This window comes from Varanus komodoensis, unplaced genomic scaffold (assembly GCF_004798865.1).
Source record: "Varanus komodoensis strain SLA01 unplaced genomic scaffold, ASM479886v1 scaffold4, whole genome shotgun sequence".
Lineage (NCBI taxonomy): Eukaryota > Metazoa > Chordata > Lepidosauria > Squamata > Varanidae > Varanus > Varanus komodoensis.
Window position 1 is genome coordinate 58,843,606 of NW_025335941.1, and position 21,018 is coordinate 58,864,623.

Here is a 21,018-nt window from a genome sequence, read left to right on the forward strand (position 1 = left end):
TTTATCTCCAGGCAATGTGGACATTTCTCATTCTTAGTGTCCTCTAAATGTGTGGCAGTTTGATTTTTAAGGTGAGAGAACTAGGAGGCCCAAGATTTTGCAGTTCATCAAATGCCTTAAATACTTCATTTAATGACAGGACTTTCGAAGCACACATTTTACTATAATTGCGAGAAAAGTGCCTAATTGCAGTGATGAAGTAAATTAAGGACAGGCACCTCAGCTTAGGGTTTTTCCCTCCTCTTTCTTCTCCTGGATCACATTTCAGCTCTTTAGCGCTGTAAGCTAGTGAGCTGTTCCCTGAAAAGGAGCCAGCGAAGGCATTCCTTAAGAATACTAATGAGGTGTTGCTTGGGTTGAGAGCATTTGCTCTGTGAGAGGGCAGGGGAACTTGGGAACCTGCATGCCCTCCTGAGCCCTCCAAGTGCTGCACTCTGCTGGCAAAAATGGCTGCACTGCCCCAGAAGTGATCTGGGTCCCCTGATTCCTTCACAGTCATCATCCCATCAGCCCTCCCTATAGCTAGGACATCAGTTGCCATCTTGATGCTGAGTTGCCCCTGGATTTTTCCTAGACTTAAATTCAAAGATGAAGGGAGGGCGCCTAAATTAGTTCCAATAAGATTGGCAATCTTACTGGTAACACAGAAACAGAGTGAGTCAGAAGGTGTCTCCCGAGCCATCTAGTCTGACCCCCGGCTCCAGCTGGTTCTGCTCATGACATGCCTACCATGTGCATGTGTAGCCTGTCCTTGAATACCCTCACCAATGGGGCTTCAACTATCTCCTGTGGAAGCCCATTCCACACCCTCGGGGTCCTAACTGTCAGGAAGTACTTCCTGGCATCCAAATTGAAACTTGGTTCCTTGAGCTTGGCTCCATTGGAGTGAGTCCTCCCTCTGCAGGGGAGAACAGGTCTCTACCCACCTCTGTGTGGCACCCCCTCACATGCCTGTATGTTGCCAACAGATCCCCTTGGAGTCTCCCCTTCTCCAGGCTGAAAAGACCCAGTTCCCTCAGTCTTGACTCATATGGCTTTCCCTGCAATCCAGCCACCATCCTTGTGGTCCTATGCTGCACTGACTCTTGACCAATGAGAGAGAGAGAAAGAGAGAGATTCTTCTGGTTGAAATCTATTTTGAACAAGCTCTTGTAGCCCCCATTCCATGCTCACTCTGAAAAATCAGTTGTAGCCAATTCATGGTAGGAAGCATGCCTACTTAGACATAAGCATGATCGGTGTGGCTCCTCCCAAGAAGGACGGGTGGGCTTCTGCAGGTCTCCACAGTAGAAAGGACAAGTTTCTGCAGCACAAGGCTCAAGAGGAAGTAAGCAGAATCAAATCAGCTTTTTCTGTAGTAAGTGGGAGGAAAGCCGTTATTTCTGATTCACTATTTCCATTATTTTCATTGGAAATAAGAGCATCTTTTCTGTCAACCAGGGAGTCCCCCTAGGGTGTGTCAGCCTATGGTTTACATCTTTGGGCTGGACCTGTGAGACAAAACAATCTTCTAGCATATGGGTACCTGCAAGATTAACTTTCTGAAGAAAATAGCAGTTTGTAAAGGGTTAACTGTGAAAATCACTTAGGGAAGGGATTTTATACAATTGTATATTTTATACAAGATTCGACCTGCCAGCTCATGTGAGATGGAATTCTGCAACTTACATTAACAGCTGTTTGCACCCTTGCAAAAGGTGTGAATGGTGCATCTACTTTCGCCCGTGCGCAAGACCAGTGCTAACTTTCTTTGGCTCAGAGCCAATAGTCTGGTCCCTAAGATTCTCTAGGCAGACACTAGAGACAATAAGGACATTTTTGTCAAAGGAAACCTCTTTCCAGAAGAAGAAATGACCCAAGAACTTTTAGCCTAACCCTACGGATGGGCCTGGGAGCATCTGTAAAGATGGTCGTTTAAGTGGCAGGTTTTTTTAAAAAAAGTATTTATTTATGCCTAGATGCTTGGTGCCCATATGAACTCATATCAGTGGGAATCAAGTAGCTGAAAACCTTTATCTTTCTGTGCTGCATGCCTCGTGGAAGAAATACCCACTGCAATTGCCATAATATCCCAGAGTCATTTCCCACTTGTTCCTATATTACTATCAAAGGAAGTATCAATTTTTAGTGTCATCCTGGCAGCTTCACAATTTTCATTCAAAAGAATCCAGAGCACCTCGGAACAGATGTGAAAATAAACTGATGGGCAATTCTTGCAAGGGGTGATTGGAATTTACATTTCACAGGAACTTCATCTCCTCTCTGACACACAGTCTTCTGTGTCACATGACTGGCTCCTGCTCAGCATCATAAAACCAATAATGCCATGCTGTAAAATTATATTTACAAGAACAAACCATAGAATTTAGTCAATTCATGCTGATTGGCATAAACTAATACTATGAAACTGAACTGAAGAACTGAACTGAAGGCAAGATGAGAGCAGGAGGAGGTGGTTCTACCAGGTCTATCTTCTGTTTTTCTAAAAGTCTGAGACCCACCCACAAGAACCTACTGCAAGACATAAGCTGCAACATCATGAAATTGTCCTGCTTGGTCCTGGAATTTTGCAGGAAGACTAGATGTCATTTTTGTTTTGAATCCATCTCATGTTTTTCCTTCATTTCTTGTCTTCTTTTTTAACTTACTAGGGAAAAAATCTGTTAAGATGAGGAAAGACAAAAATAGCTTCCATTGGGTAGAGCATCAATCATGGCATGGAGTATAAATGAAACGAACAACAATAGCAGCACTTGGAGATAAAGCATCATGTACCTGGTGTACCAGAACTCAATGTATCTCACAGTCCTTCCTCCCTTCACCCACAAAAAGCATTTCCAATCACCCCACATTTTCCTCATTTCAGCAGTATAATTTAGGCAGTAGGGTTGGGATTTATTTTGTTTCTGCTTTGGTTGAATAATTGGGAGTACACAATTCTTGCCAATCTACTGCAAAGGGCACAGAGATTGATCAGTAGATCCAGGTCCACCTTATTTATTTCTTGATTTATTATAGCTTTCATATACTGTCTAAACTACTAGCATCTTGGGAGGGTCTTGCAGTAAAAACAGCATAAAATGAAATGAAGCACAGCATCCAGTACTAAGTTACAGCTTGTTCAAAATGGATTCCAGCCGTAAGACCTGAATTCAGATCCCTGCTTGGTCAGGAAGCTCACTGACTATCCTGCAAATGCTATTTTGGGATGCATTAACAGAATTATAACTTCTAAATCAGGAGAAGTGATCGGTTCCTGATACTCTTCGCTAGTCAGACCTCATCTGGAATACTGTCCACTTCTGGGCACCAAGATTTAAGAAAGAAGCAGAAGGGTCAAGAGGAGAGCAACAAAAATTATTCAGGGTCTGGAAACACTATGCTATGAGGAGAGACTCAGGGAAATGGGTGCATTCAGCCTGGAGAAGAGAAAGCTGAGCAAAGAATATGATATCATTCTATAAGTACCTCAAAGGCCGTCACAAAGAGGAAGGTCAAGATCTCTGCTCACTGTTACCAGAGTGTAGGACATGGAATGATCAGTCCGGGTTGTGAGAACCCAGATTCAGGCTAGATATCAAGAAAAGTTTCCTCACTTTCAGAAGAATGGAGCAGTGGAACCAGCTTGTGTCTCTCACACGAGAGACATTCAAGATGAAACTGAGTGGGCTGATGTCAACTGGTGACCTGCTTCAGCAGGGGATTAGAGCCAATAGCATTCATAGAATCATAGAACAGTAGAGTTGGAAGGGACCATGAAGAGGCTTTCTTGGCCACATCCAACTCTACTACTCTATGATTAACTTATCACTGCAGGGGGTCCAGTGAGAAAGCTCATCAACTGATCTCTGTGCCTTCGAGGAAGAGTAGGCTGAAAAAGAAGGATTTTTTTAATCACTTAAGTTAGTTAACATACAGTAGATGTTGTTATCTTGATAAAGGAACAAGCATGGCGTGGTGCTAATGGCAAACCCCATGTGCCCCACCTCAAGCTCCTCAGAGAACTACATGAGCACAGCTGTTAATTAAGGAACAAATGAAAATATGAGTTGGAATATAATGAAGTTATAAATCAGCGATGCTGTGAAATATGCACAGCAAAGGAATCAGGAGAGGGTGGATTGGTGCATGTAAACAGATAAGAGGACAGGTCCAGAAATCTGACTTCTTTCTTCAGATATCATAATCCTAGGATGGAGAGGCAAGATCCATCCAGCGGATAGTTCTAACCAGTGCTTATTCCCAGAATTGTAAAGTAATATTTGCACTGGGTATACGAAATTGAAATCTCAGTGCAACCTCCTTGACCAATGTAAACTGGGATACCTTTATAAAATAAAGTATGTGAAGGAGTCTGAGTACATGGAAGTACTATACAAATGCAATACTGCCTCTAATATTAGGAATATAGTATAGGTCACTTAATAATCAGATGAGTAGCCAAACAGATGACTATTTCTGTAAGGCTACAAAAAGTGAGAGAGGGTGAAAGCCAACCATTAATGAAATATATATTCATATGCAACGTGTCAATGTTGTTCAGAAAATTTGTGCCAGTTTTAATAACTAAATGGAAGGATGGTTGACATGCAATTAAAAATTACAGAGAAAATGCAATCAGATGGAAAATGAAAGCCTAGGTAAAGTTTTCTGAGGAGTTGAATATTTAGCTAATGATGGGATAGGTTAACCTGCATGGAAACCAGATGCCCATTCGCTTATTAGGACTCAACAGGGAAATCTGAGAGGGTCCAGATCATGGCAATGACAAGGGTTACAAAAGTTGTTGTATATGAATGTTATCAGGTACACTCAATCAGCTGTTGGGAAGGGAACTGCCCTGAGAAAGGTCATCAGACTAGAAAATCTGCAGTAGACTAAAAAAGTGATTTGGCTTAGTAATTCAATGAAGGCAGTCTTCATCCAGATGTGTTGGCCTGCAATTCCCACCAACCCCAACCAGCCAGAATGACCATTGGTGGGGATTGTAGCCCCAGCTCCTAATAGCCCAACATTTCTGAAGGGAACCATGTTAGGGAATGGCAATCTGAGACATTTGGGAAAATGACTTTTCAATCCCAGCTGGAAAAAGATCTTCCAAACTGGTCGTATGAATCAACCATAGGACAGGGACAGTGGTGGAGTTTCTGCCACTTAAGAACATAGCAATGCCCTGGTTGGGTTAAACCAACATCCAGCTAGTCCTGGATACTCTTTCTTCCCAGCAGTGTCCAGCCAGAGGTGAAATCACAAGTAAGAGATGAAGCTCACCTCTTGTCCTTCCCCTCTATTGTTTCCCCGTTATCTTGTTCTCAGCAGCAGACTGCCTCTGTTTTTGGAAGTTCTGCTCAGTTCTGTGGGCTGTAGCCATGTTAAGATGCATTTCTCCATGCACTTGCTCCATCCTTTCTATGAGCTATTAACTGCTACCCCATCTTGTGATGTAGTGAATTGCATAATGTGTGAAGAATTGGTTGGGACCAGTGAACTGGCCTTCCTTGACCAAGCTTCCTGTATGTCAAGGAGCCCTGAGGATGCAAGAATATGGCTGCTAGTCTTGAAAAACAGCCTGAGGTTCCTTCCTAGTTCCACGGAAACACCAACTTCTTACTTGCTTCCTTACTCCAAAAGTTACTTACAAGCCAACTGATAATAATACTTACTTATTTTTCTCCATACCAGGATGCGATTTAATCCCAGTCCAGTATCTCCGATGGGGTGATCCAGAACCAATCGCAGCTGTGGTTTTCGCCTGCCTGGGCCTCCTGGCCACCATGTTCGTGACGGCCGTGTTCATCATGTACCGTGACACTCCGGTCGTCAAGTCATCCAGCCGGGAGCTCTGCTACATCATCCTAGCAGGCATCTTTCTGGGCTACCTGTGCACATTCTGCCTCATTGCAAAGCCTCAGCAGATCTACTGCTACCTTCAAAGAATCGGCATCGGTCTCTCCCCGGCGATGAGCTACTCGGCCCTGGTGACAAAAACGAACCGCATTGCAAGGATCCTGGCCGGCAGCAAGAAGAAAATCTGCACCAAGAAGCCTCGGTTCATGAGTGCGTGTGCCCAGCTGGTCATCGCTTTTCTCTTGATATGCATCCAGCTTGGCATCATCATCGCTCTGTTCATCATGGAGCCACCAGATATAAAGCACGACTACCCGAGCATCCGAGAAGTGTACCTGATATGCAACACCACCAACCTGGGGGTGGTGACTCCTCTTGGATACAATGGCTTGCTCATCTTGAGCTGCACCTTCTACGCGTTCAAGACCAGGAACGTCCCTGCCAATTTTAACGAAGCGAAGTACATCGCCTTCACCATGTACACGACTTGCATCATCTGGCTGGCCTTCGTGCCCATTTATTTCGGGAGCAACTATAAGATCATCACCATGTGTTTCTCGGTCAGCCTAAGTGCCACCGTGGCTCTGGGCTGCATGTTCGTGCCAAAGGTGTACATCATCCTTGCCAAACCAGAGCGGAACGTGCGTAGCGCGTTCACCACGTCGACGGTGGTCCGCATGCACGTTGGGGATGGGAAATCGTCTTCCGCGACGAGCCGTTCAAGCAGCTTGGTCAACCTGTGGAAAAGGAGGGGATCGTCTGGAGAGACTCTAAGGTAACCATTCACTGTATAGGAGGCCTCTGAGTTGCAGATGCTCCAGCTGTGAACAGGGAAGGAAGATACGTGCTGAATGTTATCGCTTCTGCTCTGCCAAGCATCTCACGAGAGTCTGCATTATTAGAATAGTCCTGTGGGCTACCACAATGCAGCATCCGTCTCTCATCCCAAATAGAAACATGGCAGACATCGCTAATTCTTCATCTTCTGAATTAATACTGAATATACCCCAGGGTCCCCCAAAGAAACGTTTTCCAGATGTGCGGGACTGCAGTTCCCGTACTTCCCAGCCAGGGTGGCCATGGAAGCATTGTGGAGCTTGCTTCAACCCCAGGTGGTGTAGCCATTGGCCTGCAATGTGGGCCTTTGTATCATGCTTACTTAGTCAATGGGCCTGCTGGCTGGGGAAAATGGGAGCAGTGATTCAACACATCTGGAGGGCATCAGCTTGGAGAAGGCTGAAGTTGTCCTATCCTTCTGAATCTTTCTGGCCCCTCTTTTTTTCCCCTTCCTCTGTCTGTGTCAGTCAAAATGTCTCCTTCTCTTTACAACATTGATGTCCTCAGTAAGAGGCCCCGACACCCTTGAGCAAATCACAATCCAGCCAGGGGTCTGTGCCAATGGCATGGCATGGCACGGCACGGCACGGGATGGCACGGGATGACCCGGCACAACACGGCATGGTGCGGCAGGACACCTGCCAAAGCCCCACCACTGGGGGAGGGGGGACCACTGACCGGAGCCCCCAGACTTGCGCGTCCTCTTCCCTGTTGCACCCAGCCCACGCACCTGCCTCTCCCCTTGGCCCAGGCAATGGCAGCAGCGAGCAGCAGGGGCAGGAGATGCCCCTCGCTCTTTGCTCACTGGCTGTGAGCCTGGCAAGGAAGCAGGCGATCACAATAAGAAGGATAAAGCAGCTTCAGCCGCTGCCAACAATGGTAGTAAGGAAGAAGACTCCCTGAGGGAGGGGAGGCCTTCGTTACGACTGCTATTACTATTCCACACACATAGCCCATAGTTGGTTTACACTTCCAACAATAAAAACAAATAGACATCTCCAAATACACTGGGGTTCCAAATGCATTTTATAATAAATAAAATAAATATGCAACTGTAAAACAAATGCTAAAGAAAAGAAGTAACTACCAAGTCTAATAATTTAATCCCCAAAACAACAGTCCACTGGCCAGAAATGGATCACCACCCCCAGCTGCCCCAAACAGGAAAAGCTCCAGCACTGGGGGGGGGGGGGGGCCCTCTGAGATGGTCCTCCGGGATGGGCTGCAGCTGCGGCATGTGTTCGCTTGCCCGCTCCCCTCCGCACTGACCCAAAACCAGTTGCTGCCACCAGCTGGTGAGGAGGCAAGGTCACAAAGGGCAGCAGTGGAAGGCAGGTGAGGGTCAGGTCTGGCAAGCACACAGGCAGGGGGAGGATGGAGGGCAGCCTGGGAAGAGTGAGGCGTTGGCTCTGGACAGCCAATGAGGAGGTCCCCCACAGTCCCTCTAAAACTGGGACCAGCACTGGCACATGGCTGAGCCTCTTGAACTGACATGAAACGCTGCCCTATGAGGAGAGACTGAGGGAACTGGGCATGTTCAGTCTTAAGCAGAAAAGACTGAGGGGGACATGATATCCCTCTAGAAGTCCCTCAAAGGCTGTCAGAAAGAGGAAGGTCAAGAGCTCTTCTTGCTGATGCCAGAGTGTAGGACATGGAATAATCAAGTCCATTTGCAACAACTCAGATTCAGACTGGACATCAGGAAAAGCTTCCTCAGAGCAAGACGACAGTGGAACAGCTGCCCAGAGTATTGGTGGGCTCTCCCACACTGGAGACATTCAAAAAGAACCTGGACAGCCCTCTGAGTGGGATGGTGTAACGTGGTGCCCTGCAACAGCAAGGGTTGGACTTGATGGCCTTCATGGTCCCTTCCAACTCGTCCATTCTATGATTCTGTGACACTGGATGCATGCACAGGACCATTGGCCCAGCAGTACCTTATCACTGCACATGCATCCTCTTGGGACACGCATGGCCTGGCCTTCTAGACCATGCTTTAGTCTCCCACAATGCTTTAGGAGGCACTTCTCCATGGTGCACGTTAGGCAGCCATAGTCTGTGGTGTGTATAGTGGAAGCCCATGGGTGGCGCCAGCTCCTTGTGTCTTTCCTACCTCTTCACCGGACCTTGTGACTGGTCTCGTCACACAGTCCCTGCATCCACAAACATAGAGCAGCTGCGTGGGGTGACATCACAGGATGTGGCCCTAACCTGCTGTGGGTGCATCTGACATGGAGCTTTGCATTGTGCTTACCGAACAGAACCTTCCCACTCAACAGGTATGTACATCCGTGTGGCAAAATGCACCGTGAACTGGCTGTCCTTCCCACCCAACCTCCAAAGTGGCCTCTGTTTGAAAAAAATAAGGCAGTTCAGCACAAGCACAGCCACTGGCCTATGAGGACCTGTTGAGTCAGCGACACACGTGCCAGGAGAAGAAATGCCAGAGTCCGTACAAGACAAGACATGCAGATTGCTTCTTTTTTCTTTGAAGCTGCTCATCCGAAATTATTTTCTCTCGGCTGATAGTCAAACTCGCCGTGGCTTACTGTATCTCTCAGCACTGTGAAAAGACAACATAATTGCTCCAGAACTAGAAATTAATCATTCACCATTCAGTAGATAGCATCATTAGTAGCTATTTTGGGGGTTTCCATAAGTGTTTTCCAAGTGATTCATGAAATTTCGCTCTTCATATGGCACTCCTTCCTACTCTTTGTTCTTCTTTCTTGGTCCTGTCATTACTTATTCCAACAGCTCGCTGCCTGCTATTCCTCTAGCCATTCCCATGGCACTGCAGCTTCCTGAAGCTCCAAGGTTTCCATGTTTCATCCCAGTGCTGATGATTCCCTTTGAAGAAAAGCATTCTGGCCCAGTGCTCTAAGCCAGAGGTGGAGAACCCTTTCTCTCACGAGGTCCAGATTACCGGGGCCCAGATGGCTGCCCAGGTACTGATGCACGCTCTGGCTGGAGTTGTCCCCAGAAGTGGGTGGCACTGCAAGGCAGAACTTCATCAGTTCAAGTTGAAATGAACTTGTCACTCTCAGGGACCTGTTAAAATCACTGGCGATCACCGTGCTGGTGAGGAAGGAATCCACAGAATCCATAGAGTTCTTGTAAAGGCATGCAAAGCTACGGTCTCTTTCAGTTGTGCAATCGCCTTCTCCAACCCAGGAATGCAACCCAGGAATAGCATAATCAACCTGTTTAAAAGAGGCCCCAAGAAAGGATCCATCCTGACTCTGCTCCATGGTTGGCAATGGGCTTGTGAACCCATTTGAGCCAGCAATGAAGAGAGTGGAAGCCAAAACAAAGCAATGCCAATAACAATGACGATGATTATGATGTTTGATTCAGAACCACATACCTATATTTAGGCAGTACGGGGTGTTGTAGAGAAGTGAATCACGCTGGCTCTTAAAGAAGCATACTGCTTGAGTCATGCCAGGCCGCAGAAGGGCCCCTATCATTAAGACCGTGCTTTTCTGAGTCTAATTGATGACACCGTCAAGTTGCATCAAAGGGCTGTCAAAGAGATAGCGCCAGGGCTCCATTCAAACCTTTGCCTGCTGTCAGCTTAGGAAGGGGAGCGAACAAAAGCAGGGCATCGAGCATGAACTGCGGGCTTCTTTTCTTTTCTCTTTTGCGTAGGATGCTGCCTGATGCAAGGATCTTATGGAAATCCTAGGCCTGCCTATTAAAAAGGTGTTGCTCTGGAGTGGTTGCAGGAGAGGCACAGTTGTCCTTGGCAAGGTCCCAGTCCACATGGTGGTGAGAGGTCGTGGCAAACAGAGCCCATGAGAGTGCATGTGAGCATTTCCTCCGAGTGCTTGCAGAAGCTTATGAGGATGTGTGAGTGCTCTGTGGGAAAAATGCTTGCAACCCACAGTGCCTCCATGCATTGCAGGAAGCACAGCGAGATACAACATATTTGGTGTGGGGTAGAAAGAGGCCCACCCTTAAAGACCCCCAGGACCATGCAACCTTACGCACAAGAGATTTCGATCCATTTTAGCCATTGTTTAGAGAAACAACCATTTGTTGTTTAGCGTAGGAACGGATCTGTCCACTTCGCTTTTTCCTGCATTCAAAGCTTTTAAAAAATCAAATCCTTTGTGTCCCATTTATGAAGAAATGGGCATGTTTTGGTACATTCATTTAAAAAATAAGACCTGAAAGACCATGTCCCCTGGTCCCATTCAACAGGTGCTGCTTCTTTCAGTGGGGTTGTGATATTTGCGCCTCCCTCGTCGCTGCTTGAGATGAGAAGCTATCAGGAAAAAAGTGGTGGCAACACAAAGTCAGCACCACACACATGGATAAATACACAGAGGTTGAGTTCTCAGCACTCAAAGCGATGGGCGCAAATCCACAAATTTGTTTCTGTTTTAAAATTCATTTCTAGCTCTTTTGGTCCTGTTGAAAAAGTAATTTGAAAATTTTCATCTATTTATTACATTTCTATAGGGCATGAAAGTCAATGCTCTCTGAGCAGTTCATAAGATTTACAAGCTATGAATACCAGATATTCAGTATAACATTTTAAAGAAACAAATTTAACAACTCAGACAATTCCTGTAAGATGCTAACCTGATAAAGAGAACTGAGATGCATGTCTCATCATCTGCCCTTAAATATGCAGGAGTAGAATGGTGCCAAGCCATCCTTGCTGGGGTACCCATTCCATAATTGGGGGCCACCACGGAGAAGACCCCTTTCTTTTTTCCCACGTCCTGTGTTTCCCCCAGGAGAAACACCTGAAGAGCCTCAGATGATGAGTGACCTGCACGCATCAGTTCATGCTAGAAGTGCTCCATCAGTTATTCTGGCCCTGACCCATGTAGGGCTTCATGTTGTCAAAGGAAGCACTTCAAAGTGGGCTCAAAACAAGCCAGAATTGGTGTTAGGGGTTTGGACCTTCTTGTTCATGTCCTTAAAGTGATCATGCATGAGCAACAGCTTCGGAACTAACTGAATCTGACAAGATTCTCATCCACCTCTAGCCAAGATTGCAGGTGCAAGCCAGGTTTGCCTAGTATGCTTGCAGTTATTGGGGGGGGGGGGACTTCCAGTATTGGAACACCCCTGCTTCAAACGTTCTTGCTGTTCCCAAAACCCGTCCAGCATGCATCACTGCAGGGAAGCCGGGAGATTTGTGTTTGTGTTCCCCAGGATGGTGGCAGACATGGATGTGGACTCTCCTGAAAATCATCTTGCCCTTCCCCTGTCCCCCTTTTCAGGACTTTTCCCTGCTTATTTTGGCAATTCCAGTTCTTGGAATTGTGCACATCGGGGTTGGATGGTGGTGGGCATAAAGGCCAACACTGGATGGGCAGGAGACGTCATTCTGCTTTGTCTTCTGAGATGTCCATCCTCTTGAAGGGAGAATGTTCTTCAAGGTCTCCCCATCAGGGACTTTCAGCTCAGGTCAAGGCTGGAGCCGGAGCAAGACAGAGAGGGAGGGCCAGTCCTGGGGAAGTGTGGGGAGCCTGCTCTATGGGTGGAATCCACCCGACTGGGGTTGGTTTCCTGCAGCCGTGAGCCCGTCCTTGGCAAGCACACCCAGCACCTGCAAAGGGCGCACCAGGAGTCCAGCCCTGCATCACAGCCGCACAAGCCATTTCCTCTTCTGTGTCGTGTGCAGCAGCCTTTGTCTGCGCCACTCGCACACCTTTGTTCCACAGGCATAATCAGGCTTCCTCTCTGCTCGGCTCACTAAGCAGGAGCCAAGCACAAGAGGAAGCCCATGAGCACTAGAGGGATGGGGTCCCTGGAGCTCTGAGGCACCATTAGCCAGTCTGGATGGATCGTGCCGATGGAATCTGCTGCTCCAACAGAACTGGAGGACATGCCCGAAAAGGAGCATCACTTCACTTGCACATGCCTGCTTTTTTCCGCAGCCCTGCAGCCCTGCAACATTTCTTTTTCCACAGAGAGGTGCCTCTGCGATCCCTTCCCATGTCTAAGAATATCAAATGGAAAAGACCCAGAGCAGGGGTGCCCTATGAAAACAGGAGCCGTACTCGTAAATTTCCCTTCCCTCTATCTCCCTCTGTTGGTTTAGAGGCTCCATCACAGCCCCTGAATCCACCAAGGCTGCGATCTTGCACAACGTCCGCTGTCCCACGGAAAACAAAAGCGTGCAGTCTGGTTTCTGGTCCCTGCAGAGGAAAAGGACTTCCTGGCACTCGGGCAGCCCCATTGCCTTGCTCTTCCATTCCCTTGTCTTTCTCTTTCTTCATGCATAAAGGCTGACAAGTTGATGGTTTCAGGTTGACAATTAAAAAAAAAACTGTTGATGAATCATGCTGAAAGTAATCCATTTAAAATCTGTTGATTGACTAAAATGATAATAACAGTGTCCCTTATTTATGTGCAGTAAATGAAAGGGAAATTATGCATTTGTGCAGGGTACTTGAATATCACACCATATAACACATTCTCTAACCACTTGATATGCAGCAATCCTTTTAAGTCACAGTTGAAAGGACATGTGTAATACAAGATAACACAAAGAAAGAAAGAAATCAGCTTGCAAGTGTTCCCCTTCCACTGCAACCTCCCCATCCTAACACACACACACCACACACACACTTTTTCCAGAAGACACCATTTTAGAAGATGCTTCCCCTACTTTCAGGGCTGGCTGATCAAAAGGACAAGACAGGTTCTGCCCTGATTCCACACACTGAAGCTGCCCAGTCTGGCAGTTCAATAAAGACCAGCAGCCCTCCACCATACCGAGGACCAGAGGCTGGCTTACGTGGCTTGGACCAGGCCCAGGCTCCATCTTCCAACCGGCTGCCTGCCATCGCTCAGCATTTGCTGCCCAAGCAGCCCCCTGACTCTGTCTCCCTGTCCTCCTGTCAGCCCCACATCTCACCTGCGATTGTCCAGCCTTGGAATGATGGCACACATTCCGTGGGACTGGAGGACAAAAGTCTTGGCCTCTTTTTGCAGCAGAGGAAAGGGGCAGATGGGATCTTCTGTTGAGGAGGTGGAGACAGCAGTCTGGGTGTTTTTTAAAGCAGCCAAGAAAAGGAAAACAGAGAAGACTTACTGCCCAGACCCCTAATATCAAGAGCTGATGGTTTCACCCCTTCTCAACATCTTTTCCATGCCAAGTCACCACCTGTAAAATTACCTGGATGAGAACCAGCTGCCCCCTGCAGCACCACCCACCACCTGGGTGCCCAGAGCTGCCTCTGCCCCTCTCCCAAGCCCCCCCCCCCCATGCCACTGCTAGATATAAGGAAGTGCAGGAAGGCCTCTCTCCAACACCTGTTCCCTGGCATGGTCTGGCTCCAAATAGCCTACCAAGCAGGAGCTCAGCAGTGATGGAAAGAGGATGTGTTGAGCCTGCCCCAGCAGGATTGCTGGGAGGTGGCCGAGCTTAAAACCTCTTCCTCATCCCAGAGAGTCAGAAGAGAATTGCTAGGGTGGAGCACGGGTATTAATGATACCAGCACCAACACATGTCCCATTCCTGGAGGCTTGAGAGCAGCATTTTAGGGAGACAAACCTGAGGTGATGCAGTCAGACCTTAACTGGTTCACAGACAGACAATGCCGACCAAATTTCAAAGAATAAAGAAACTGGGTGATGTGGCAAAGAACATTATAAACATAAGCTCGGGTTGTCTTCAGGTTTTCTTGGATGGAAGGGTTCCTTTTGTTCCAGGACAGGGCAGAGATCCCACTGATAGAAGAAAAGGGGGCAAGTTTGACTGAGTTCCCCTGCCCCTGCAGACCCTCCCCCCCATACACACTGTTCCTGAGGGTGCCCTAGGTATGAATACTCAGAGGACAGAAGGGCTGTAGGGACAAGGAGGAATCTTGTCTTTCTCTTGTCTTGTCTTCTGCTTCTTCCCTTATGCTAGCTTTTCCTCTTCTTCTCCCTTCTCTTTCTCCTTCTTCTTCTGCTGCATTTTCTTCCTTCTCCTCCTCCTCCCCCCTCCTCCTCTTCTTCTGCTTCCTCCTCCTCCTCCTCCTGCTGTCTCTAATGACCCCCCATCCCTTCAGCTAATAGCAGCCTTCCTCCTTCCATCCTTCTGCTTTCTCCTTTCTTCTAGCATTCTTCCCTTCTACTAGCAGGAGCATCCCTTGGTTGGTCCATCTCTCAAGGGATGCTCCAACTATTAGGAGCAAAATCAAGTTCCCAGTCATAAGATCCCCAGAGAAGTATAAAATAAGTAGTATGGAATTTGAAATACTCTTGTGCATCATGCTAACTATGGGGAATTCATCATTTCCTTCTGAGAAAACAATGGGCAATGGTACAGTGGAAAATTCTCAGGTGTGGGCACTCATCATCCTATTCCCCCAGCTATGCCTCCACAAATGCAGGCTGCTGCACTGATTCTCATCCACAAACCAATTCTAGCACATTCCTCTCCACCAGCAGCCATTCTTTTGTAAAGCAGAGAAGACTAAGGGGGACATGGTATCCCTCTAGAAGTACCTCCAAGGCTGTCACAAAGAGGAAGGTCAAGATCTGTTCTTGCTGATGCCAGAGTGTAGGACTTGGAATGATCAGTTCAAGTTGTGACAACCCAGATTCAGGAAAAGCTTCTTTACTGTCAGAGCAATACGACAGTGGAACCAGCTGCCTGGAGAGCTGGTGGGCTCTCCCACACTAGAGGCATTCAAAAAGAAACTGAACAGCCATCTGATGGGATAGCGTCCTGCGACAGCAGGGGGTTGGACTCGATGCCTTCCTGGCCCCTTCCAACTCTACTATTCTATGATTCTATGGTTGTCCTTGCCTATTTAATTCCAGACCACCCCAAACTACTTTGCATTACAACAGGGACAGCTCCCATCAAGATATTGTTGTTGGAAAACTATGTTCCCCGTGCACCAGTTATTATACGGAGCACCGCAAATTCAGAGGAAATAGGGTAACCTTAGAGGGGTGACAGATTCCTGGATTCTCCTTGCAAATTAAAAACAGCTGCTTTGACCTTGTGAGCCATGGTTCCACTACACCATGGGTGTACATAGATGTCTTGTAGTGAACAGGGGTGTATACCAACACTCTCCAGGTCATGACTTATTACCAACAACTGGGACTTGGATCGGGGCCTCCTCCTACTGTTGCATCCCTCTTTGGATGGTTGAAATTTGGTATCCTGCAAGCCTTCTTTTCATGAGCGTTTATATTCCTGGCCAAGTTGCCCTGCCACAAAATCTAAGAGCTTGGAGGTTGTTCAATGGTTTGATTCATTCCTTCTGCATAGATAATTTAGTTCAGGTACCTCTCCAGACAAATTTGATAATGTGATTAATTAAAATTTACAGGGTGGCAAAGGAATAGTTGGGATGTCTTTGTGAAATTCTGTGAAGGAGATTAGATCTGAATGATTTTGATGAATTGCTCTGCAAAAAAAATTAAAAAATAAAAATTGCTCCATTACATAATGAATTGGGCCTCTTCTACACTGTGATTACAATAGATTTAAATTTGCATGCAGCACACCATTTCTCTTGGGGGAGTGTTCTGTAGTACAAATTTGATTAGACCATTTTTGACAAAGTGATACAAATTGTTTGGCTGCATGAATGGAGCACATTTGTTCAAAACTGAGTGCAGTTTTCTTAAAGAGAAAATGAAAGAATATTAGCAATTATTTATTAGCATCTTATATTGTTCAAGGTGCTCCTTTTTACATCATCTCATTGGATTCTTCACATGTTGCACGCAATTATTCCCACATTGTAGACAAGGCCAAGGTGTATGCTTAACTTTTAAAACATATTTGACTTGGCAGTGTTTCTATTTTGATCAATGTCGCTGCAGCACAGTCTAACGAAGCTTCCCATCAGCATCTGAACTTGGGTTACGGATTGTGTCCATCCCTTGCAGGGTGGGAGCAGGAAGGTGATGGCTGCCTCAGCCCTCTCCCTCCATGCACAGCACTTATAGGGTGGACGCTGGGCACCCAAGTTCTGTGGACTGCAAGGAGAGGAGGTTGTGGTGCCGCCCAGATGCTGCCCAGGCTGGTGGAGCCAGTCTCCTCCAACTCTGCCCCAAGGCCCCTCTCTGAGATCACTCTGGTGACCCCAGACGAGTGGCCATTTCAGTTCTTCCCATGCTCCCAGGGAGGGCGAGGAGAAGTCTTTCCAAGTTCTCTGTTCCAGCTCCGACCTCAGAGCAGGTTTTACAGGGCAGAGCTGGGACCCCGAATAATCCCATGACTAACTAAACTCTGTCTAGCATCCATAGGATTGTATCCTTTTATTTGTGTATGTTTTAATTGTAAATCACTTTGGGGGATCCATTTGGGCTGAAAGTTTACTCATGCACATCATAGAAACAAAGCAAGTCAGAAGGGGTCTCCTGGCCATCTAGTCTGACTCCCAGCTCCAGCCAGCTCTGCTCATGTAATCCCCAGTGTGTGGTTGCCCAATCTTTCCTTGAGCACCCTCACTCATGGGCCTCAACCACCTCACACTACCACATCACCATCGCCATCAACTAAGCAGGACCAAAGCGTCAATTTTGAAGACCAGTAATATATGTATTTAGCAAAGGCCTTCTCCCCCGCATCCAATTTTGTACCAACCAGAATTCTAACTCCTGTGGATTATGGAGTCAGAAAGCCTCCTCGGCAGAAAGAACCCCTCGCAAGGCATTTGATTTGCTCTTCATGTCAGCTTCTCCCCCTGCTGCAGCTGGATTGCTTTGTGTCTGTTTTCTTCCCTCCTCTGCTGAGGCCCAGGAGTTTTTGCCTACAAGCATCCATGAGTATTTTGACTCTAGCTGTCCACCCATCACCTCTCTGAGGGTCTTTCAAGGGAATCCAACATGTTCTGAGTACAGATGTCTACTAACTTTGTTTCAGTTCATTTTTATCAGGATTAGCCAGCTTGTACTTTCTGATCTGAACACAGATTTGGGCACAATCTACATTCGCAGTTCGTACATTTCCAAATTTACAACATGATCGGTAGGCCCAAGAAATGGTGTGCATTTGAAAAATGTGCATGAAGAAATATATACTTCTGCAAAATGCATACAACTGCGCTTTCATCAAGGGGAGAAGAATGCATAGGTTTCAAAGAGGCACATCACTGAGACATACAGTTGGAAGATTTACCAAGAATATGCTTTGGATATTTGTGTGAAAAGAAGAAAAGCTCACAGATAAGGGAGGCTGGTGACTTTTATGTCGCTGCCCATTGGACCTCCTCTTTCCAGCTTTAAAGGAGAAGTCTATGGTGCTGAACTCCATCTTCAAAAGAGGTTTACCACCATGAAGCACCATGGGTTGCTCCCATGAAGCTGAAAAGGAAAGCTACAAAGGATAGGAGACTGGCACTGAGTCACCAGAATTTTTTGTTCGCAGTCAGAACAAACTTCAGTGAAATGAGGAGAACTTTGGATAGCGTGAGGTTTCCTGATTTGCACATCATTGTATCCAGGAGCCAACCCTGCTGTAGAGTGAAGAAATTCATCTAAAAGAAGCTAAGAGTGCTTTAAGACCGGGGATGGACAGATCGGTCCATCTCGCTTTGTTCCATGTTTATTTCTTTTTTCAGATCTCAATTTGTTTCCATCCCACAAACAAAGGATGTATTGGCTGGTTTGTGTGACTTATGATAAAAAGTGAACTGAACCAGAATGTTTACTGATCTGTACTGTGTAAATTCAAGGGGCACAATTATGCCAAGCATGGAAAAGACCATGATGTGCTTCCTGCCATATGGCTGCTAAAGATGGTTGGAGACACAGGGAATCAACCTCAGTCTTTAAGAGAAAAGCACATAAAACCTGTGTTCCGGTTGCGCCACATTCAGAATGGAAACCAGTAACATAAGACTAGTTAAAATATTTCTTCTGACCCTCTGCAAAGAGGAGTTATAATCCATTTCACCAAAAGTGTCTCTGTTAAGAGAAGATAAATAAAAGACTGTCTTAATGTACTCTAATCCAGGATCAAAGTTTTGCTAGATTATGACATTGCAAAATTTTATTTTAGCTCATCTAAAGCACAGGCTGCTGTACCATGTGATCTTATTTTAATTTCTTGAAAAGCAGTGAGTCCTATCAATGCAACCAATTAGTTAAATGATGAAACAGGGAGCTTTGCTTTAAAATGAGTCAGCTAAAACCAGCATGAGAAACTCCCTGGCTGTTGTTTTTAAGGCTTGCAAGAGGTAGGAAAGGGATTGTGATTGCATGGCTCTGCGAAAACTTAGGTACCAGGTAGCATGGGAAGAACAAGGGCAGGAATCGGATCAATTGGTGCAGCCTATTTCAGTTCTAGCTTGCTGGTGGGCACAATTCCCCTACCACCACCAGCACCCCAAGTCTCCCAAGTAAGGACAAGATGCATTCCATGCACCTTAATTTATGTGGATTTCATGCAGTGACACAGCATCCTCAGGAAGTCAACCCAGAGTGCTACAGAGGTTTGAAAAACAGGGATGCGGACCTTAAGGCTGGGGGCCAAAGGCTAGACAGCCAGGGTTCCCAAGACCCATACCAAGATCTAGGGTGGATGCCAAGAAGTACTTCCTGATGGTTAGGACCCCTAAGGTATGGAATGACCTTCCATGGGAGATGGTTGAGGCCCCAGTGGTGAGGGTGTTTAAGCATAGGCTACACATACAAATGGTAGGCATGTCATGAGTGGAGTCAGCTGGTGCTGGGGATCAGACTAGATGGCCCAGGAGGCCCCTTATGACTCACTCTGTTTCTATACCTTTTCCCCAGACTCTCAGGCCTCTGTGGCTTCCTGGCTTTTGTGCCTTTTCCTGTTCTGAAAGGCTGAAATGCCTCTCCAAAGGTTTAGACAGGGTTTTCTGCCCAGGCCTGGCCTGCCCTGCTTCATCCTCACCTCATGCAAGACGAGGGAGGAAGGAACAGGAGTGGCTCCAGGGATCCAGCGTGGCCAAAAGGCACTCTTGCTCAGTGCTGCTGAACATTATGCTCTCGCTCAGTCCTGTTTCAGAGTGCAACACATCTATTAAACTTGTTTCTGAGCTGACCCAAGTGCGCGTGTTGTGGCCATGCAGTACTTTGTTGGCATTAGCTCCCCGCACACAGTGTGAGAGCCAGTGTGGTGGAGTGCAGGACTGGGTGTGGGGCTGAGACTCAGGAGATGTGGGTGTTAGTCCTCACTCATCCTCAGAGCTCACTGTGGGACCAGTTACAGACTCCCTGCACAACTTACCACACAGGATTGTTGTGAGGATGAGATCAGAGGATGAGGAGGATTATATAAGCTGCCTTGAGTTACTTGAAAGGAAAAAAGGAAGGACACAAAATAATAAGTCCATAAACAGTCACTGGCTATTAAGAGACCTAAGCAAAAATGTGCTTATATTTTGGGCCTTGCTTTTGGCTTCAGCCCTGCACCTCCTGGACTGTGGTTCTCAAATAGTTCAAAACTGAATCGGACCCTTGGGCTGAAAGGTTCCACGCCCGTGCTTTAAAGAGCTGCTGTGTCCCCAACAAAAAGCATTCTGGCCACGTGGAGTGTCCACAGAGAAGCCGCCGTAAGTGCAAGCACCACTTCTCAGTCTCCCTGTCTGGTGTGCTGATATTGGAGGTGGAGGTTACAGGGATTGGCCCAACAGGGCCAAGCATTTGGGGGAAATGGTCTTTTCAGCATAGAGAAGAGGAGACTCCAAGGGGATCTGTTGGCAACATACAGGTACATGAGGGGGTGTCATGTGGAGGTGGGTAGAGACCTGTTCTCCCCTGCAGAGGAAGGCAGGACACGCTCCAATGGAGCAAAGCTCAGGGAGCCAAGGTTCCATTTGGATGCCAGGAAGCACTTCCTGACAGTCAGGACCCCGAGGGTGTGGAATGGGCTTCCACGGGAGGTCGTTGAGGCCCCATCGGTGCAGGTGTTCAAGGATAGGCTGGACATGCACATGGTAGGCATATCATGAGTAGAACCAGCTGGAGCCAGGGGTCAGACTAGATGGCCCAGGAGGCCCCTTCTGACTCGCTCTGTTTCTATGTTTCTATTTCATGTGTGGGCGTGTGTGACCAGGACCTGATTGACTGTATGTGCTCCATCAGGAATATTGAAACTTGAGAGCCTAGTTCAGTTGCAGAGAAGCTCCCAGGGGCTGTGATCCCATGGAGGGCAGAATTGAAGACCAAGGGGATGGGCCCAAAATATCAGCATTTGAGAAGTTCTTTTCAGTCCAAGACCAATTTAGAGACAAACTTCCTTGGGAAGGAAGAGCACGGGCCTTGAGCATGGCTCACATGGCCACAATCTTTCTTCTTATGAGGGCAAGATCTGCTCTATTTCTGTTTCAGTGATTGTCATTAGCTTTAAATTTGCACCTATTTATAAGCGAGAGAATGCAAATG

The 21,018-nt window shown here is 46.9% G+C and overlaps 1 protein-coding gene across 4 annotated transcripts in view; it reads left to right on the forward strand.

Annotated features, from left to right (window-relative positions):
- The window catches only part of GRM5 (glutamate metabotropic receptor 5), a 229,363-nt gene that overhangs the window by 197,509 nt on the left and 10,836 nt on the right, over positions 1-21,018 (forward strand). For 3 of the 4 annotated variants that reach the window (XM_044442027.1, XM_044442023.1, XM_044442025.1), the window contains exon 7: positions 5,683-6,622. In XM_044442027.1, the coding sequence (XP_044297962.1) occupies positions 5,683-6,622 (940 nt within the window). Of the gene's footprint in view, positions 1-5,682; positions 6,623-10,969; positions 10,985-21,018 lie in introns of all 4 variants that reach the window. The other variant, XM_044442024.1, reaches the window with a different exon arrangement.